Source organism: Pinus tabuliformis, chromosome J (genome assembly GCF_031772625.1).
Source record: "Pinus tabuliformis cultivar Carrire ecotype Pingquan chromosome J, CPIR1, whole genome shotgun sequence".
Lineage (NCBI taxonomy): Eukaryota > Viridiplantae > Streptophyta > Pinopsida > Pinales > Pinaceae > Pinus > Pinus tabuliformis.
In genome coordinates this window covers 998,506,773-998,529,951 of record NC_142295.1, presented here as the reverse complement: position 1 = coordinate 998,529,951, position 23,179 = coordinate 998,506,773, and the positions used below count along the sequence as shown (strand labels likewise).

At 37.1% G+C, this 23,179-nt stretch overlaps 1 protein-coding gene across 1 annotated transcript in view; it reads left to right on the top strand.

The window, feature by feature from the left end:
* The window catches only part of LOC149230209 (uncharacterized), a 191,651-nt gene that overhangs the window by 66,032 nt on the left and 102,440 nt on the right, over positions 1–23,179 (top strand). Inside the window, exons 8-10 of the mRNA XM_089378905.1 lie at positions 21,185–21,246; positions 21,363–21,442; positions 21,526–21,596. Of these exons, the coding sequence (XP_089235031.1) occupies positions 21,185–21,246; positions 21,363–21,442; positions 21,526–21,596 (213 nt within the window). The remainder of the gene's footprint in view (positions 1–21,184; positions 21,247–21,362; positions 21,443–21,525; positions 21,597–23,179) is intronic.

The following is a 23,179-nucleotide window of genomic DNA, read 5'->3' as shown; positions in this document are numbered from 1 at the left end:
AGAGGCTTAGAATATTACAATATGAATGTAGGCTTGAGAGTTCATCTTCCATATTTTGGAAGTGTTAAATTTCTTCTTGTACAATCCTAGAAACTTAAATAAAAGATTTGGAAGAAAAACTGGAAGCTGACTCTTTGAACAGTTGAGTCGAGACCAAATATTTGCACAGAAAGAAGGTTCGAAATTCTGTGTAAGTTGAGAAAGATGAGCTCAAATTCACAAGGCCAAATGCCTTGAAAACATCGAAGGAAAAGTTATTATCTCTTAGAATGAAGAAACAATTTTCCGAGGAACAACAAAAGTGATAATTTAGTGCACAAAAAGGAAAACTATATGATAGGAATGGCAACATTTTCTCATGACGCTGTAACTCGATTTCAATTAGTTTTTATAAATAGAAAACTATGCGGAAAAAGTAAAATATGTGATGCATATAATGAGAATATGTCTCTCATAAAGTCTAGAATTATTCTTACAGAATTAACTCATAGTTTATTTGGAAAAAATAAAATTAAAGATAACATATTGATATGTTGTTACTGTTTGAAAAAGAAGCCTATATACATATTTAATAACAAAATAGTTTAAACAAAGAACTGGAATGATATATTTTGGTAATGATATAAATATTGTATGAAAAGTATATTTAAATGAAACAAGAAGTACATATGCCTTTGTATTACAATAACCATTAAACGAGGATTTTATTTTTTATTTTTCCGACAGAGTATTATAAATAAATTATGGAGGAAACATATATACAAGATTTCTTCTCTTTCCGTTAAACCAACAAAAAACAAATAGACATTGTACAGTCATATTGTGTACAAAAATTATTTACGAAATACTTAAGATTACAACATGGAAACTTTTAAAAGGAGGTCATATGATTATGTACAGAAAAACTGTGTTAAACAAAGAAAAATTCTTTAACAAAAAGAAACAATGTAAAACACTAAAGAAGGCTTAAGCTTGTATCAATTGAAAGTGTACAATAAACGCCAGTTATAGGAGTCTGTCAACCCTATAATCAACACTAATGAATGATTGGAAACTAATAAAGAAAATCAAAGGGTTATGAAGATTCTTCAACTTGGTGAGAACATAAGGAAACTAATAAAGAAAATCAAAGGGTTATGAAGATTCTTCAACTTGGTGAGAACATAATCTGAGTGTTAAACTAAGAGCTTAGAGTCAAAACTCTTTTTGTGGATGAAAAGAATGCATTGAAGCGACACAGTAGATAATACTTGAAATGAACATGTCATATAAGGAAGATATTATTTGATAAAGGGTTGGCCCCTAGATATCCATTCAAATTTTCATGTGGACCCCATTTTTGTGTTTGCAGCTCCAAATGGGTTTCATTGGTCCCCTAGTGATAGAATAGCCTAGATTTGCTCCATCATTGAGGGCTTGAAGAATGGTGCTAGCCCTCCCATGTCTCAAAGGGTGAGACAAACCTCATCTGGGCCTTGAATCAATTGCCAAACCATAGGTGCACTACTAAGCTTGTTGGTGGCATACTGGTCCAAGTGCATCATCTCATGAATGATGTGTGGTAAAGCATAGACTGTTGTGGTGTTGTAGGTGCCCATAGAGTGGAATGATGATGCTTTGCAAGTAACATGAGTCCCATGGCTCTCAACGCTTCACTTGTGGGGTGTCATATGCTCCTCTAGTGGACTTAGGCCCTAGTTAAGTTGCCCAACCCATGATGAAACCACCTGCCAATCACACATAATGTCCAATGTTACATCTTCACCATCAGGTACAATAATTCATTAATGCATCTAAGTGAACCAAGCTTGTTAGTCAAGGACACATTGAGACTTCATATGGGGCTTCTCTTCCAAATTTGGGGCTTTGATCTCAAAGTAGTGTTACCTCCCTAGGTAGGAGTGGTTAATAAACGATCCTATTAGGTGTTCTCAACCCCCAAGGGCAAAGATAGGTCCTTGGGACATCCTTCAATTAATAGATCGCATGTGAATGATGATGAAATGGATGGGACACATGGGTATCAAGGCCAAATGCCATGGGTACAAGGATAGCAATGATGAGGGATGTCCACATATTGGGCATATAGATGTGAGGAGGGAGCAATCATGGTTACATTACTTACCCAAGTCTTTTTTTTCCACCCCTCTTTACTTGCCTTTTGCTTTTTTTTTTGATTTTTCTTTGTATTACCACCTAAAGCTCTAGGAAATGAGAGCATGTATTATGTAAAGCAGTTGCTAACCCCTTAAGGTGGTGCAATTCATTTCTTGGTAGGGTTGGAACATGCTTGGGTTCCTTTAATGATGCAAGGGGCACTCATGGGCCCTAGGAACCAGGGTGACGACTATAATGATAAGGGGTAGAGCTCATGGTTTGGCTATTGCCCATGTGCTATAATAAATGTTCCGACCATCTTTTGCATTTTGTATTTTTTTTCTTTTGTTTCTTGCTTTTAACTTTTTTTAGCTGCATCAACCTCCGGGGCCATGTTTCTAGGCGCGACCCAGATATGTAGACAAGGGAAGGGGGGCGCCAAGCCTTATGGACCCAATAGTCATGTGGACCTAGAGAAGGAAAATGGTGAAATAGGGCTTGTAATGTATGAAAGGGATTGAAAAATATGGAACGGGAAAATGGGACCACACTACCAAAACCGAGGTTTGCTAAGTAGTGCCCTTCCTAAATCATAGGCTAATAGGGGAGATCCCACGAATAGACCATGGTCAAAGCCTTTCCTTCTTGCAAGTCACCCAATAATCCATGCCTAGAATGCCCAAATGAAAAACAAGCATAAGCACCCGATTGCATAATGAAAAACATAGCTTTTGGGTTGGATTGCCTACCTTCTAACATATGCTCTCGACAAATGGGTGAGGAAACATACAATTGATGCAGGGAGCGGAGATAAAGTGCCACACATCACATCCACTACAAGGTGGCTATCAGGGGTTGTTGATTGTTGGCTAGAAGAAGATGAATATGTTAAATTTTCGTGAAACTCTGCGACTACTTAGATGAATAACTGGAAACTGAAACTGGTTTACTTTCACCAAGATATAGAGTTTCTTAACAATTCATATGCAGCGGAATAAAAACATAAAGATAAAAACACATCACACAAATTGACATACTTTTCTCAGGAAACCCAATAGGGAAATCTTGCTTGCTTGATATGGTTATTTTATTGATTGTTCTTGAGCACTAGGATCTATTACAAACCAATTTGTCTCTCTTGAGAAAGCGTTCTACTTCTCACACTAAATCTTAGCTGATACAATTGATCTTGGTCTTCCTTGATCACTATTTGATCTCAGTTCCTGGACACATTTGATCCTCTGCTGCCTCTTTGACTTGCTGTGCAAACCTTGCTGTCTTGTTTCAGTTTTGCTCCTACTTGTTAATTTTAGTTAAAAATGGTATGTTCTATGCTTAGCACAATTAATTCAATGTCTTTTAGCAACCCAATAACAATTTCCAATTTAGTTGTCAATAGCAATCACATTAACCATTAATCACATTGACAATAACTGTAGATAGAACACGAATAATAAAATGCAGAAGACAAGCCAAGACAAGAAGACACTAGATTTAGCGGATGCCAGGGATGTTGACCCTGCCGCCTACACCTACCTACAAGTCAGTGAGAAAAACCTTCAACCCCACAAGGTGTGGTTGGTGGTAGGGAACTAAGAGAAGGAGTTGTCACGCTAAATCCCCTTTCTCTCTGTTTAAGCTATCTCCTAGGTTAGTTAAGGGGGGTGGTCCATAAGGAAAAGTTAAGTTAAAAATGATACGAGGTTCTAGGAGGAAAGTTAATTTGGATTACTTGTCAAAAATAACTTGTTTCCAAGAATTAAGCCAACATATGAATAAATGTGCAAATTTCAATGATATATTCAAAGTATAGACCAGTGTATTCAAGTAAATAACAATAACTTGCTCAAAAAATGAAATCAAGATACAGTGATAGGCAATTCAAATGTTAGACCAAAATAAGCATATGAACACCAATTGCAACTATAAAGGAAATAGTGCTTTGGAAGAAAATGCCCCAGATAACAAGATACGTCAATTACTCATTAGCATAATGATCATCAAAGCAATAACATGAAATAGAACTACACCAATGATCAATATTCTAAGTACAAAACAATTAAATTGTTGCAAAAGTAAAAGATTCACAATATTTGCATCATAAATGTTTCTTGAAATGAAAACAATGATATTTGCAAATGAAATTCAAAACACATCAAGATAGCAAAATGGGAAATTGCAAGTAAAGTAAAATGATGATGTATTAGCATGAGATGCACTTATACTAAATTTGAATGCAATTAGTCTTGGTTATTTTTAATCTAAAATGCCTAAACTAAGTGAGAAGTCCTCTTCTTGAGCTCTTACCAAAGGGTAAAAATTGGAGTGACTGTAAGAAAGAGGGGGCAAGGGCATGGAGGTGTCATTAATGATACATGTCCCCTGAGTTTTACGAGCCAACATGTGCTTTCATTCCTACAAGGGGACAAGCCACCTTCATAACTGTAGGGTCACAATGCTTTTACCTTACTTCGTACCAGATGGAATGACTTTCCAAGAAGTCTTTTTTCCCTATACTTTCTATCAATCAAGTTTATGCTTGGAGGTTAATTTTAGCGAGGCTTTGGAAGCCTGTAAAATGCAACTAATTTAATATGCTTACTATGTCATGCAAGTAAATTTGCAAAAGTTAAAGTAAATGATATAAATTGCCTTAAACACACGATTGCATACACATGTAGGATTTGTGATTTTTTTTGCTTTGTCTTATGATAGATTTGTGATTTACCCAAAAGAAAATAAAACTTGAGAGATGCCTTGCATGTAAGTAAATAAAAATACTTGTGATTAAGTGAACTCAAGGTTGATTAACTTTGCAAAAGAAATGAACTTGAATTTGCAATATGAAATTAAAATGACTTATAGAAAATTAATTTAATGGACATGTGAAGAGTAGTTTGTTCAAAGTAAAGTGCTTGAGGCTCAAATCAACATATAAAATGGAGAATGCAAAACCTTAAGTTGAATTGTAGCAAACTTATTTGAACAAAATAAAAATGTGATGAGTGAGGTTGTGTAAATTAAAATGGAAAACGAGAAGATGCAAAAGTTAATTCACCCACATGTATCTCTCCCTAAATAGAGAGAAGGGATGCTTTTTACAATGAGTAGAAGGCCCCTTAATGTGCCCAAAAGATGGAAGAGACAATTACAAAATAGGAGTCTATAGGAACCAAGATCTCATTCCAAGAAGTGGAAACTACAATGGCCAAGAAACAACTCTTGAAATCTGAAAATTACAAGTGCACAAAGGCCCACGACCAAGATAATTTGCTGCTATCCAAAATTGCCCACAACCTCCCTAAAGTTGATCCTCAAGTGCTCTTGGGGTCCTACAACAAATAGTTAGAGTTTCAAACTTTAGCTTCCTCAATCTTGTCAACATAAAAGGTGAGCATAGTCCATAAATAGATCTGAATTTTCTGCAAAACCCACACTCAAACTTAGTGTAAAGCAAAGGGGAAAGTTAACAAATATAATCAACAAATATTCTACAAAATTTAGACTAAGGAATTGGAGCAAAATTCAAATTCTTGCCTAATTTTCAACATGTTCTTCAATAGTGAAATAAAATCGTTATTAGCACAAGAAATTGAGACAAATGATTTTAATTGAAATTGGATTTTGAAACACAAGCTAAAAGCCAAGGATCCCTGCAACACAAAATCGTAAAATGAGGCCTTGGGAGATGACAAATGCGGGCTCTTCAATGCACCCACTCAAGAGTGGGATGATTCTTCCAAGAATTTCCCTTTACGCTTGAGGTTTAATCCAAGAGATGTCTCTACACAACTTTGAATAAACATTAGATCCACATGGGTTAAAAGAAATACAATGATATTTATTGGAAAGTCAACTAAAACTTTATCTAGAGCAAACTCTCAAAACCAAATGCCAATGTGAGATAGATACACATTAACAAATCTCTAAAATCATAATGGAAACTAATGAACACAATAGCATAAGTAGAAAATGAAACACAATGATCAAGATATTACCTTGCTCAAGAAGAACAACACTTCATATGTGAAACTCCAAAGTCTTTTATTGCAATAGAACATAAGTGTACATGAGAGCAACGATTCCCCGAGCACAATAACTTGTTTTCAATTGATACAAATGAGAACTCAATGCTCTATTATATAGAACTATGGGAGCCAATCCGAATTAGAAGTAATTAAACAAGTTACATGAGGTGACAATCCCAAAGAGAAATTCAAATTTGTTGAATGGAGCTTCGATGCCAAGTGTAAAAATCGAATTTTGGCAAGTGGACATCATTTTCTTTTTCCCTTATGTGCCAAATTCAAATTTTATGATGGAATGACAAGTGTATATGGGTGGTAACCCATGTGGGGACAATTAAACACAAAAATCTCCACCAAATATTCTCCCAAATCCTCCCAAATGTGCATTAGCTTCACAAATTCAAATTTCCAAGTAAGCAACTTTCTCATTTAATGCTAGAAATTCGATTTTATTTGAGCACATGTTCTTTATTTGATTTTAGAAGTCCACATCACCTGGGGACTTTACTTTAACTCCTCCATAAATTTTCACCTCGTTTACACAACATTTAGTATGTGGATATTTATTTTTTCCATTTATTTAATTTTTGGCTTAATAAATTGCCAGATTTCCCACTAAATTTAGGAAAAGTGGGTTTTGAGGGTTCAAAACACATTTTTAACCCCTCAAAGTGTGACATAGTAGAAAGTTGAGGGTGCTAGGTGCAAATTTCATCTCTCATTCCCCATACAACTTCTCTAGACATCACTTATTACATTACAAATACAAATTTTATTGCAATTTCCGCAATGCGAAAAATCTCAAAAATTAAAAAATGACCACCTTGACCTAACCAAATTCCATGATTTTTTTTGTGTGATCTAGTATGGTAATATACATGGACTCTAGACACTAAGATGTGTTAGGGACTCAACCTTCAAACCGTCACTCCGAGATAAAAGGTGAGTAAAAAAACCCGGAAAATTATCCGCCTTTGAAAAAGAAGGGATAATTAACCAGATTGTTGACACCTAATCCTTGTGATTGGGTAAATATATGTAAATAAATAAATGAGAAATGTGAACAGTCATCGGGAGATGAACTGAACAGTCTCTCCCTCATGTATATAACAGACCTACCTGATTGAATGAATACACGAATCAGTTTTCTGCCTAATGGAGTTACTGCCTGGCCTGACATGGTATCAGAGCCAGCTCCTTTTTTAGCTCTCATGCTCCTTGTAACTCCTCTGCCTGTCTGCCATATTCTTTTTATACAGACCTGCACCTGACATTGCAAACGCTCCTCTGCCTGACACTGCCAGCGCTGTCCAAGCTGTCCTGAAGCGCTGTGCATTCACCTGAATGAATCGCTGCTCCAAGTTGAAACGTTCCCCTGCTTGTTCTTCGTGCGATGCTGTCTTCAGTTTGTATCTCTGAGTTTGGGCGAGGCGCTTGGTGCGGTGAGCATGGAATCCATACCACTAAACATTCAAATCCTGTCTTGTGATTGCTGGAGTATGCATTAGAAATCGTTTTGGTATCTGAACGCTGTTATACGCATATAGTTTTTTTCAATGAAAACGCATATAGATCTGTTAATACGCATGCGGAAATGGTGTAATAAATGGTGTTAACACTGCTCCGTTGATATTAAACGCTGCACGTGAGAGATGTTAACACTGCTCCATTGATATTAAACGCTGCGCGTGAGAGATATTAACACTGCACCGTTGTTATTAAACGCTGCGCGTGAATATTTGAGACAACATGATATGCGTGGACCTGATATGCGTATGCGTGGTCATGTTTTGTTAATGGATTTGCGTGGTTATTGTGGTTATAACACTTGATATGCATGGTTATTGTGGTCATAATACCTGTGATGCGTGGACACTAATATGAACCATTAAGTGTTTTATACCTTTGTAATGCTGCTGATGCGTGGACATGGAGACCGATGAGTGTTTGAAGTGGACATGGAGACCGATGCGTGGACATGGAGACCGATGAGTGTTTGAAGTGGACATGGAGACCGATGCGTGGACATGGAGTTTGCCTTTTATATGCGTGTTTGCCTTTTATATGATGGACATGGCATATAATGCATTAAAATGTTATATGCAGTAAAGATTTTTAGGGCAGCGAGGTATAATGTTTGTATTATTTGATAATACATACATATGTATTATACCTTAGTGTTGTTTGGGCTACCATAGTGTTGTTTTCATAACGCTGTTTTCAAAGTGACTAACATAGTTAACGCTACTGCATTTGACTGTGTTTAATATATTGTTTGAGGCCAGAATACATTTTGATATCAGAATCAATTTTCTTTTAGCAGCAGAAGCATTTTTACAGCTCTTGGATTTTACAATGCATTCAATCATATCTATGGTGGGAATAGTTCTCACTGGCAAGGAGAACTATCCTGAATGGTCCCGGATGATAAAACACACCCTCATTTTCAATGAGTTGTGGAAAGGAGTGTGTGTCGGAGAAGGAGACAATGACCCAGTACAACCTACCTCAGACAAAGAACTTGTCATTTGGGAAAACAAGAACAACAAAGCTTATGCATTAATCGAAAATCTGTAAATGAAGAGGTGAGTCACCATATTTCGTCATATTCAACTGCCTTTGAAGCCTTGCAAAAGCTGAAAGAACTCTATGACTCACTTGAAGTTGTTCAACTCATGATTAAACTCTTCACTCTTGAACTGCAAAATAATGATCCTCTTGCTCTTGCATCTGAAGTAAAGTCTATAATGCATGATATCAAATCTACTAAGGTTGAATTGGATATTCCTCTTATTGCTTTTCTCAAGGCACTTTATCCTACTTACTCCAATTATCTTGAGCCATTGCAAGCAAATGGAAATCTCAAAGATATAACCTTTGATTCTCTTGTGAAAAAGTTTGCTGAAAGAGAGAAAGCTTTTGGAAAGAAGACATCCCCTGAATCTTCTGAAGAGACTGTGTGCCTTGCTCATAAAGAAAAGCATCCTGCTCAAGATTCTACAAGAGGAAGAGGTGGACGAAGAGGAAGAGGAAGATATTTCAGAGGCGGGGGGGCAGACATTCTCAAGGAGAAAAAGCAGATTTGCGCTGCATTCACTGCAAAAGAAATGGATCACATGATGCCTCTACATGCAAGCTACCGCGGGACAAAATTGAGCAGAAAAGAAACCAACAGAAAGGTAAAACTGATGATACAGACAAAGGTAAAGCACCTGAATCAGCTCACTATGTTGAGGCACAATGTAACATTGGAATAAATGAAGATTTGTTTAATGCTTCACTTGCTTCATGGAAAAATGATTGGTTGCTTGATTCAGGGGCAACCTGCCACATGACTCATAGAAAAGATTTTTTGAAGATTTCACTGACAATGTTGATGGAGCAGTATACTTTGTAGATCAATCAAAAATCAAGCCATCAGGGCTTGGCACAATCAGGCTTAAACTGCCTGGTCTTCCAGACTTTCTTCTGGATCATGTTCTATACCTCCCACAACTCAAGAGAAACTTGCTGTCCTTGGTCCACATTCACCAACAAGGTCACTCCATTCATATGTTTGATGGCAAGCTTGAGGTAAGAAAAGCATTTGACCACTCACTTGTCATGAGGGGAATAGAAGAAGAAAGACTTCTCAAACTGCAAGGAACCTCTGCTCATGCACAACATTTCTCATACAATGCTCATCATGAAGGAGGTACACTTGCATCAAGTTTATTATGGCATGCTAGATTTGGACATTTGAACTATGACAACCTCTTCTTGTTCAAGAAAAATGGTGTTGCTGGTTTGCTTACAATTCCTAGGAGCTCCTAGAGCTCAATGTTCAACTCAAGCGGGACGCTCATGGGAGGGTCCTCTCATGACTCCAAGTCTCTCTTGGGAGGCTAAGAATTTGACCTTCCCCAAGGGCTTCGTGAGAATGTCAGCAATTTGCTCATCAGTCCTGATGCGTTGGGGCCTTACTGCTTACCATTGTACCATATCCCAGATAAAGTGGTACCTGATATCAATGTGCTTGGAGTGGTCGTGGAACACAGGATTCTCCGAAAGGCGAATCCCACTTTGGTTGTCGCAATAGATCCCGGTGGTATCTAGCACGTGCTTAAATAGCTCACTAAAGAGCTTCCTCAACCAAAGAGCTTCACAATAGGCCATACTAGCTACAATGTCTTCGGCCTTGACGATGCTTAGAGCAATCGATTTTTGCTTCCTTCTCGTTCAAGAAATCGAAGTAGACCCCAATGAAAAGCAACATCTTGGCATGCTCTTTCTATCCACCACACTGCCAGCGCAATCAACATCAATATATCCATGTAGCCTCAAATTCTCGACAGTGTATCTTAGTCCATAGTTGATTGTCGCACGAAGATATCTTAAGAGATTCATAACAGTAGTCCAATGTATGTGATGAGGCTCAACCATAAATTAGCTCAAAATATTTACAACGAAGCATATGTTCGGACGAGAGTTTACGAAGAACATCAGGGCCCCCACAAGTTGTCGATACTCGGAAGGGTTTGCCAATTCAGGCTCAGTAACACTTCCACATAGCTTCTTGAAGTTGAGTTCCATCAGAGTAGACACAGAACTACAATCCACCATCCCACATCTCTCTAGTAGCTTCACAATGTATTTTCCTTGAGAAAGGAAAATCTCACTTGGCTTTTGCCAGACCTCCAGGACTAGAAAGAAGTGCATCAATCCTAGGTCCTTCATCTTGAACTCGAAAGTCAACTCCCTCTTGCATTGATAAATGAGAGGGTGTGCACTAGTTAGAAAGAGAGCATCAACATAAAGGACCAAAATGAGAAGCATGTCCTTTTCAACCTTGAAGTATAGTTTTGGATCAGCGTAGCTCCTCGTAAATCCCAACTGCATAAGGTAACTGTCAATCCTCTCGTACCAAGCCCTAGGGTTTGCTTCAACCCATAGAGGGCTTTCTTCAACCTGCATACATGTCCTTCGATCTTGAACTTCATACCCCTAAAGTTGTTCCAAGTAGACTTCCTCCTTAAGCGAGCCATGTAATAAAGCAATCTCAATGTCCATTTCATGTAAGTTCCATCCTTGAGTGGCAGCAAGAGCAATAATAGATCAAACAGTGGTAAATCGGACAACTAGTGCAAATATCTCGTCATAGTCCACTCCTTCCTTTTGAGAGAAGCCTCGAGCAATGAACTTGGCTGTATATTTTTCAGCACTCCCATCAGCTCCATGTTTAATTTTGTAAATCCATTTAGAAGTGACCACAGACTTGTCCTTAGGTCCAGGCACCACATATTAGACATCATTCTTCATGATCGATTCATATTCCTCATTTATCGCATCCTTCCATACTTGGTGCTTTACGACTTCTTTAAATGTGCATGGTTTAGCTTGAACGATAATACTCATAGCAGCCAAGTACCCTTGATACTTGTTCGACTTCTTACTTTCTCGAAATGTCCGTCCTGGAGCAGTATGTCTTTCAACATCTTTGAGAGTATCTTTGAGCCATAGTGGTCTTTTTCTTGAGGTAGAGGGATCAGTCGGAGGTGGATCAATAGTATCTATTGGGCATAGGCTCATCCATCAAAGGTTCATTTTGTTTTTGCGCAACATCATCATTGTCCTTCTTTGGGATAGGGAGATCTATGGCTTTCCCAAGGGCAATATCTTCATCAAAGGTGACATCACAGCTTACTTCCACATCTCTTTGACCAGGCACATAGATTCTATATGCTTTTGAATTTTCGTTGTAGCCAACGAATATACCTTTCTTCCCAGATGCTTCCAACTTGTTTTTTTTCTCTTTAGGTACATGAAAATACACGGGACAACCAAATATTCTAAAATGAGAAACATTAGGTTTCTTACCAGTGAAGATCTCCTCGGGTGTCTTGAAAGCCAATGCTTGATGCGGGCTCCTATTTTGAACTTACACGAGAATGTTGGCAACTTCTCCCCATAAGAACTTTGGTAGACCTTGATCATGGCGCATGGCATGTGTGGCTTCCATGATTGTTCGATCTTTCATTTCAACAATGCCTTTTGCTTAGGAGTGTATGGGATGATTGTCTCCCTCTTAATGCCAACATCTTTGCAAAAGTCATTGAATTCATTTGATTCATATTTGGTTCCATTGTCGATTCTCAATATTTTTATCTTCTTCCTTGTTTGGTTTTCCACCAAGGCTTTGAAAAAACGAAACCTTTTGAACACTTCATCCTTCTTCTTTAAGAAATAAATCCATGTTTTGCATGAAAAGTCATCCACAAAGATTGCATAATATAAGTATCCTCCCAATGATGTTATGGGCAACATACCGGATTGGTCAGAATGGATCAATTTGAGAATATCAGTGGTTTTGCTTTCACTGGAAGGGAACGATCTCTTTGAAAGTTTCCTAGCTGCACAATCTTGACAAACACCTTCATGATTAATATTAAACTTGGGCATACCTGTGACCATCTTGCTTACCCTAGGTAAGGCTTTGTAATGCAAGTGGGCAAACCTCCAGCGCCATAGCTCAGATTGAAGAGAAGTAATGCTAGCCAAAGCTCCCAAAGGACTTCCATCAACTTGATAGAGACCATCAACCCTAAACTCGAGGGTAAATGCATCTTTAGGTTTTCTTTGCCAAATACGTACCTTTGCATCAATGAATGCTACCTTGAAGCCTTTATCTTCCATCGCAGAAATGGACACTAGGCTCTTCTTCAAATCGAGCACATACAATACTTCTTGTAGATGAATGGTTTGACCTTGATTCAAGTGAAGAGTGATATTCACGGGGTAGGTGGCATTATCTCCAAGTATGATCTCCAAATTAGTCTTCTTTTCACCCAAATTTGAGAGGGCCTCCTTGTACCCAGTGATGTGCCTTGAGGCTCCACTATCAATCAATCAATGATCCAAAGTATCTAGGGGAGAGGCAATAGATAGAATGGAAATAAGATAAAACTCATTTTGTTTTTCTACAACATTACTTTCATCATATTTGGTATTTCTCGTCCTTTTGGGAGGTCGACCATTTCCATTTCGAGCAGCGGGAGAATTCCTCTTTCCTTTGTTGTTGAACTTGTTGTTTCTTTGATTGCCATTGCCTTTGAAATTGTTGTTGTTGTCGTCATCATCCCTTGGAGGATTCTTCTTGTGAGGACACTCTCTAACATAGTGTCCGAACTTGTTGCAATTGTAGCACCTTCCTTTCCTTCCTTCTTTGAATCCCTTGTTGAATACTTGACCCTGTTTCCTTGGACCAACATTATTCTTCCTCTTTGCATGAGCGGAGAAAGCAGTAGGTTCATTTCCATTTGAGGGCTTGTCTCTCTCCATCATTCTTGTCTCCCCTTGAGTGCATCGAGTTAATAATTCATTGAAACTAGGTATCCTGTCATTGTTGAGAATGGTGGTGTTAAACACATCCCATGATCTTGTTAGACCTCCAAGTGTAATGAGAGTTAGCTCCCTGTCAACAATAACTTCTCCAATAGATAGAAGGTCATTCTTGATTTGTGTTATTCTCATGAAGTAGGATTTGAAAGACTCCCCTTTATCCATCTTGATGTCCTTCAACTTGTTCTTGAGAAAGAGGATTTGATTTGCATTGTTCACTTTGAACATCCAAACCAACTTATCATACATCTCCTTAGATGTTCCCAAATCAAAAATATAGGCAGTCAAATGCTTTTGAATGGAGTCTATGATAATTTTCTTAGCTTGGACCTCGCCTTTCTTATACTGTCTTTGCAGCAACAAGTGCATTTGAAGGAGTCTCTACCACTTTTCCTTGCACATAGTCCATTGCAGCATGCTCTTCCAAAGTCATGTCCAAAGTCATCTTCCATGCATGGTAGTCAGATATGTCTTTGAGCTTATCCCCAGCCTTGAACTAAGATATAGAAACCATTAAGGCTTGTCCTTGTTCAATAGATCTCTCTTTGTGATTGCTTTTCTTTCTCTTTCTTGGGCTTTGTCTTAACCTGGGATCTGATACCATGTAAATTTTAGTTAACAATGGTATGTTCTATGCTTAGCACAATTACTTCAATGTCCTTTAGCAACCCAATAACAATTTCCAATTTAGTTTTCATTAGCAATCACATTAACCATTAATAACATTAACAGTAACTGTAGATAGAACATGAATAATAAAATGTAGAAGACAAGAAGACACCAGATTTGGCGAATGCCAGGGAAAAACCCCAAGATGGGGAAAACCCTTTGATCAATTCTTCTTATTATTATATCAAATGTTCAACAGAGAAAGAGAGAGTACAAAAGTCAAAATTGACTTGCCAATAGATGTCCAAAACAGCCCTATCAAAATCTGCAATGCTGTTCTCAGTCAACAACAGTCAAATCAACCCTAACCAGTCAATGGTGCAGCAACAAACAATCCACAAAAGAGCTTGGTCAACCTTGGTCAAATGCGGCTTGATCAGTTGGTCAAGATGCCTTGAAAATAGTCCCAAAATTCCTCCTTAAACTTGGTCAAAGTCAAAGTCAAAGTCAAATCTACTACAGAAACCCTAGTTGTAGGTCTGAAGTCAACATAGTCAAAGTCAATAGAAAGCCTCAATTTTTGTGCCAATAAATGTGGCTTGTTGAGACAGAGATCCTCTCAAAAATTTGCCTGGAAAGTCAAAGTCAATGTTGGTAAAACTGCAAGAAAATATGTAATTTTTGGCCTCGTAATTCTGTCTGAAATTCGTCCTCCTTGCCACACGTGTGAGAAAAAAAGGTATGCCCAATAGCAGTAAGAACCAATGAGAGAAGGAGAGAGAAGAATGGGTGAGTGATGATGATGCCAAATGAGTTGAGAGGTCACTTATATTTATACAAGTGGAATTTGGCCCTAGTTGCCAATTTTAACATTGCATCCTTGCGCACTTGGCCTCCTTATTCCTTACGTTCATCTCCTATTTCCTAGCGCAATTTTGGTCCTACTTCTTAGGACCCCAACTCCACACAACCTGCACACAACCGATTCTGCAAAATTCTAGCCTACTTGTGCTCCTATTCTTTAGTACACAATTCCTGTGCTCCACAATCAAGGCTCTCTCAGACTAACTCGTGAGCTTTGTCTTGTCACAAACCTTTGTGCACAAAACAAATTTGTATAATCCTTGTGCCTTTGTCCTTCATTTATAGATTCAATCCATGCTAAAATTGGACTAGTTCAAATTTAGAACTCAAGTTGTTGATTGGCAAGTTAACTGAGAGTGTTACTCACTCTCCTTCCAATCATCATTGGAGTTGTTAACTTGTGCTTTCTCCAATCAACATTGGACATCTAACTCACTCTTCCTTCAATCAAGCCTGAAGACTAACTTGCTCTACTTGAACTGCTAACTGCCGCTTTGTTCTGTAGTCAAATTGATGAAGACTCCATTTAACTACAACTCCAACTCTACGCATGCTAACTTGATGATTATTCTAGTAAACTAGAAATAACTCATCCAAATTGAAGTCTAACTCATTAGGGCAACTCGAGGCCTTCACTAGCTAAGGCACAAGCCAGAAGACCTTGCGCTCTACATTTTCAACATAATAGGAGAAAAGCTCTCCTAGGGGCACCAACCTTTGGTGGGCAACATAACATTGGATGAAAACGTTGATGAGCAAAGCAGAAGAAGACACGACTTGTAGGAGGCAGGCCTACGATAACTCGAGGGGTTGGATTAATAGTTCTTGTAGACAATTGTGCCTTTTGTACTTATTGTTTGTATGTTGTGTTCCTATATTGTACTTTGTAACGTTTTTCATATATAAAGTTAAGACATCCACCTTGGTTGTTGCTTATACTTGTGAATTGTGGTTGTTTTACTCAAATGAATCCTATCCTTAGTCACTGTGTTCGATGAATTTTGAGGTTTAGGTTTGAGATTTTCCAAACTTCAAGAAGATTTGCATAAATTCATTGAATTTTGTCGAACTTCGAGGTGAATTGCAAGCCAAAATTGAATTTAAAGTTTACATCACATATAACTTGAAAATCAATTAGGATAGTCAAGGTTTGATTTTTTTTGAAGATTACAATATATATATATATATATATATTAGCCTTGGTTTATCCCTTCCTCTATTTCGTTCATTCATTCGTTTAATCCTCTATTTCATTCATTCAATCCTCTCGATTGTTTTGAGTTCTCTCTTGATTCGTGGCCTCTCTCACAATGATAGAGCTTGACCCTCTTGAGTCCTACCCTCTCACAATTTCAGATCTCGACCCCTCCCAAGTCTCACTTTTGACAACTTCTTCCATCGACAACTTCTCTCGAGTTAGGCTCACAACCTACCATCGTAGTCCAACGACTCCAACAAAAACTATAGTTTCAATGAGCCACATATGTCGATGGCAAATGACAATGGCCACAATTTCTCTTTTTTATTTTGTCCAACTTTATGCCACAATGGTCACACATTTCAACTTATTCCACATTTTTTTAATTGTATTGGATTGCTATAGTTTTATTATATATTTTTATTATGTAGATTGTGTGATATTTTTTTTTATATCTTTTATTACATTTATTTTCTTATATTTTTTATTAAATTTTTATTGTACATTTTATTACATTGAATTGAGTTTATTATATTGATAGCTTCAAGCCTCCAACATTAAATTATATATATATATATATATATATATATATATATATATATATATATATATATTTTTTTTTTTTTTTTTTTATTTTGGAAATTTCCAAATTTAAATTATCTCGAACTTAATGCCAAATTTAATGTTGAATTTTATCACTTAATTCTTCATTGTCGAAGTTCAAGGTCATCAAACTCAAACACGAACTCGAATCAAATGATGTAGATACCATGCCCCTTGCTTTGCTTTATGTTGGCTGAATATTTAAATTTTGACTAATTATTAGTATTGTTGGGACGCTTAAAAGCCTTGGCTGGATGTGTGCCTATTGTTGGATGAAATTGATCGTGTTGGACTTATTTTTGCATCTAACATACAATAGCTTAGGGCAAAGTTACGGGTAGACCTTAATTGAAGAGGCGTAGTTTGGTTGTAGTAATCATAGGTTGGTCAAGCCCTTGTTGCTAAAGTAAAGCAATGTTGCATGACCAAAGATGATGAAGAGAAAGTTTTTGGGCAAGACTCTTAGGTCCATGATTGATGGCCTTTAGATGGACTTGATCTTGAGGGAGTGATTTAGCTATGTTCCTCAAAGTAACTTGATGCTAGGTTAGATTAGATATAATCTTCTAAAGGAAAGAGTTGTAGAACCCTTAATATATGAAGGGATACTATAGAACATGATACCAAAAGACTTGATTGCATGAGATAAATCATTTAGAACAATAATTATCTATTTCAAATCTGATTTTACCTTTCCTTTTGATGTTATGATGCTAGAATTTATGGTTTTAACTTTTAACTTGGCAATATACTCTTGAACAATGTCAAAGCCTCTCATCTTGTGATTTGAAAGTTTGGTTTTGAGTTGGTTGACTTGAGTGGTATTCATAGTTCCAAGGATACTCTTGAAGGCATCCCGTATTTCTTTCGCACTTTTGTTGTTCTTGATATGATGAATTAGGTTTAGCTTAGCATATACAGTGATCAACCTAGGGGCTTTGTCCTTCTTCAAACATATGGGCCATCGTAGCAAGAAGGGGTTTTGCCAAATATATCCATAACCGTTACTTCAAGGAAGGGAAACCATTTGATATGCTCAAGTATGATAATTAGCTTCCTTTAATTGGGAAAATATCCACTTTGAATCCATTAGGTTTAGCAACAACAAGAAGCCATGATTTGAAAGAATAAAGCTGTTAACATTTTGCCTTTAATGGGAGCAAAGAGTAAAATTCTTAGATAGTTTGAGGAAAGAAGGCGTTGCCCTTGAAGAAGAGCTAAAAAACCTTACAAATACCAAGGGGATCCTAGAAGAGAGGGATTGGCCTTAGAGATAGTTTAAGCTTCTGAGGACCTTGGTAAAATCCAAAAAGGGGATGATCCAAGAAAAACCTATATCTATAGTCACAAGAGAACTTGAGTGATGCCACTAGCCAATAGTTTTTGGATTGGCCATGGAATTGAGAGTATGGTACCCTCCTGCTATGGTTTCATGCTAATTTGCACTGAAACGGATACAGATACGGGGTTTGAAACGGATACGACAAATTTTCAAAAAATCTGGATATGATACGGCAAGGAAACAACATATATATATATATATATATATATATATATTTCAGATTACCATTCATCTTTTAGAATCTAGATTCTATATCTAAATACATAATCATCTTCATGAATTCAACATAAACAAATCATCATCATCAATTCAGCATAAACATTGTCATCATCAATAGCGTTTATTATAACATTCAACATATCATCATCATCATTAGTAATGTAATCAGAAATGCTACAACCTTTGTGCTTTCGGGTCCAACTCCTTCAAAGAATGTGTCATGCATGGCAGATGGTATCTCTCTTCCTCGCATGACAATTAAAAGGCCCATGGGATCATTGGGATATTCTGTCAAGACCTATTTGAACATTTCAATCTTCTCAATGTCAGCTTGGTTTCTTGACTATATGCAGGCAAAAGATTGCCTAGAGAAGATTTGTTATATTGGAGGGATTTACGAAATCAAGAGCAAAATCAATGATAATTAACAAAACCTTAACCAAACTGAAAATTATCGCTCAAATAAATCTCTTTATGAAGACACTAATCAAACCCTTCTGCTTGTATTTTTGAACATCTACCTTTTTCTGTTTGTATAAATTTTTGAACAAATTTTCATGTGTTTTAACATTTTAAGGGTGGATTCTGATCACGATTTAAATCTGGAAACGGATCCAAAAAAATTAAAAACGCTTGGAAACGTATCCAATTCCGAATCTGAAGTTTCTGATTTTTTGAAATGGCACAAAAACGTTTTTACAGCGTTTCGGACAAGGATTGTATCCGTTTCCGTTTTGGAAACGGGGATCCGCGTTTCCTGCAATTTCTTTAGGCATTTCCGGTAACTTAGGTTTCATGTCAAGATTCACAAGTGAAAGTAGGAGAATTGGATGGAACCAAAGGAAAACGCAAATTTTGCAGTAGCCTTGCCACAAGTGTGCCAGAGAGACAAAAATACCCAAGCACAAGTGCGCTATGCAAGAGATGCATGGATGCTAATAAAAGAAAGAAATGCCAATCACAAAAGAACGCTAAATATATACGTGCTGTTAAGCATAACCAATTTATAAGGTAGATCAAGAAGGTCAGAAGATGTTCAGTACAAATGAGAGTTGTAGGGTATTCATACACAGCTCAATTAGGGCACTACTCACAAGAGGGGTTAATGAACCTACATCTACAAGTTTGACTATGTAGTCCTTAACCACTCCCTAATATTACAATAAATGGTAATGAATTATCAAAAGATGGCCTTAGCCATAGCTGCATTGGCATTACATTAATTATTTAGTAAAGTGTGTTCTTGATGGGTTCAAGCTCTACTCGCTGTACAGGAAGGTGAACAGTATGAACTCTGGAGTGCACATGCCGTTAAAGAAATTTGAAAACCTGCTGTTTGTGGTACAATCACCAAAAGCAACTGCAACTCAATCTAGTCTAAGGTAAATTATGGAGGCATGCCAGGACTGCTGATGAAACATCTATATATGGGTCAAAAAAGACTTTCCAGGTGCAAAGCCCTCATAAACTGCTATAACAGCTGTTGTTAAGGGTGAAAATAACCTGTAAAAGACATCCTTTCTGCTGGTACAAAGCTTCACAAACAGGTCTGAAGATTAGATGCATTCTCTTAATGAAAATCTGCTGCAGAGGGCAGCTTAATTGCGAATAAACACCTTCTCTTGCTGATATTACTGTTCATTAGAGCTGTACCTCCCCTCACTGTTTCACTGCTAAGAATAAACTGCAACAGCAATGCTTAGCATGCTGCTGTACAACCTCTTGAAATCCTCATACAATTTGCCATCTTTCAAGTTACAGGCTCCCACTTTGTTGCTTATTAGTCTGGAGACTAACTGTGCTTTACACGTCTCATCCTCATAAAGAGATAAAAATGGCTGTACTGTTCTTGTCATAACGTCCATATCTGCTTACAGGTTGCCCTCTTACAGTCAAGCTATCCTCTGATTAATACCTCTTCTCTGCATTCTTTGCATATCTAACTTAGTGTTTTGCACAGAAAGGCTATGGCTCTCCTTAACCAGGCTCCATTATCTACTTGCAATTTTTGAAAATGCCCAGCACTTCAAAGTTCTATCTTGACGTTAAATATGCCAGGGGCAGAATTTACCGTTAAGAAGGCCAGAATAGTCCTCTGAGTTTGAACAGAACTAAAGGAACGCAAAATTGCACCAGATATTTCTTGCAGCAAAATATATAGATAATTTAGATTTAAGAAAAGGATCAGATACATGTTGCCCGAGATGACCATGCTCTACAAATTGACATAAAAATTAAAAATATTAGAGCATTTAACAATATGATGCAAGTATCCCAAAGTAATCTTCTTCTTCTTCTTCTTTTTTTGATAAGTGTTAATTCCTAAGAGCCTTGCAGGGAAACGTAAGGGATGCTTCCGTACATTGATGGATGGAATTCCTAGTATCTGTTAGGGTAGACTTGTGTGCCTAACCTAGGGGAATTTGAACTGGGCGCATTCTGGCATGGAACTAGCCAAATAACCCATTGGCGACATCTGGTTGGGCTAACCCATTGGGCTAGCAAAGTACTCACATCTATGTAGGTTTTAACCGCTTTCAAAATACAATAAAACCTCATCAATATATCAACTTTTCCTAGATGACATAAGTAGAGTGATATTGAATTTCTGTTTTTGTACTTTGCAATTACTAATAGCTCAAGGCAAGTGTTTTGTCATTTCTGCGGCTGTGTTGCTCATTCTTTTGGTCATTTTCCACTAATATTTATAAAGAACTTGTTTTCATCTCAAATAAGTCCTTTCCAAACAATTTGACATGATGCAGTCTAAAAGCTGTTTAGTTTTTACTTTTGATTTCAGATTGAAATGCGTTGCTAATCATTTGAGGTGATATTACTTATATACAGCAATATAGAAGATTTGTCACGTGAAGCAGGGAGTCTCGATGTTGAAGAAAAGGTTTTGGATGGTACGTTAACTTTTCACAGATTAGCTTTAATAGAATTGGTTATGGTTCCATCTTATATTTGTCGTTTTGCATATGGATTGAAACAACTTAGATGTGAACTTGTTATTTTTTGACAGTCTTGCAGACAGAACTTGGCCAGCTCAGCTTGACAGATAGTGTTGCAAGCATTTATCAGCCTTTATTGGACATGATCCAGGTATGAATTATTTTCTATAGCTTAGGAGACATGAGATGCTGCCTGCCAAATGAATAGTGGCATTGCTGATTGTTCTCTTGCAGGGACTCATACAGTGGATTCGACAAAAATCAAATAATTTGGAAAAACGTGAATTTGAGCAATATTGCTCATGGTAAGCATTTCATTTTATCCATGTCACCTTACATTCCTCTTTTTGGAGGACAAAAGTATTCATGCTTTTGGATATAAGTGGTTACTGTATTGTCCATCTGAAGCAGTTGGCGGATCTACTAAATGTGTGCTTGTTTGAGACACAAATAACATATCTCTGTTCCATGTTTAAAGGTGTTGCCAGTCAGTGTTCCAGATTTCTTGTGCCGTAAGAAATTACAAAAACAATCTACCAGTCAGTGTTTATTGTCCCCAAAAATTTAAAAAAATCCTATACTGGTATACTGCTGGAACTAGCATACTATAATAAAATTAAAAAAGGGGCAAATTCTATCTATTGGCTGCAACTATTAACTTCTCCAAGGGCTGTCAAATGCTCAGATCATTTGAGTATGATTGGCTGAGGCTAGATATTCAATGGAGTGTGATCACTAGTTCTTATTTTTCAGTTGAGGGATTGGTATGCTTGAGAAACTGTTTCTGAAGTTGACAGAATTTTACTTTTCCTATTCAGTTCTCAAGATAGCCAGCTATGTCGATAAGAATCTTAAAGCATAACGATACATCTTGTTCCATGTATCTACCTACTTTATATGGAATGCTAAGATGAAAATAAAAGGTTAGGCAGCAAGTGCCTATTAATACGTATGGGTTTTCTCAGGGCAATAGTTGCTAGTTTCTTACCTTGCCTTTTTAACTTGCATATATACATTATATTTGAGTAGCTTAATAAAATCGTTCTAAACTTGCTTATATACATGTGTTCACTACCGTTTATAATGACTCTATTGCTGAGAAAAAACATGCTTACATGTGGGTTAATGCATTTAATGGCATTTACACAACTGTAGGATGCCATCCCTTGGTAATTTTTCTTCCTTTGCCTGGAAATAAAGTACACATTTTGCATGAGGCATCATTGATGAATTACATGCAAAGGAATAAGATAATTTTTTGTTTTGGTCATTACGATGGAGAGGTTAAATAATTCCTTGCAAGATTTCATTGTTACAAACCAAAACACCTTTGGCTATGAACTTGCCATGAAGGGTATCTATTTTGTCAAAGTCACCTAGGACTTGCACCTAGCCTCATTTGCATAGGACACATCAGCACGTGGAACTTGTTTAACAATACAATCACATTATTGTGGGATCCAATGTTGTGGTATTAACATGATTAACACTTTGAAAGATAGTCAACAAGATTAGCATGAGCAATGAGCTTGTTGGGTTTCATATCAAGGTCCTCATTGTTGCAAGCTATGTCACTGGGTCCATGAGGACTTGAAGTTGGATTTGCAATTCAAATATGGATACAAATACGGATCCACCTAGATCCATGTAAGATCCACCACATAAATGAATCCCTCAAACTTGAAAACATATCCCATGCTACCGAAACGGATCTTGTGCCAACTAGCCCTCACACGTCGGATCCCAAGTAAATAAGATTAGAGTTTTTGGTTTATTTTGTTAATTTTTAGGGCTAGATTGTTCTTTGCTAAAGATAATTGCAATTTCAAACATTTTCAATATTTTCACATTACATTCACCCCATAACATCATATCATCATTAGCACTT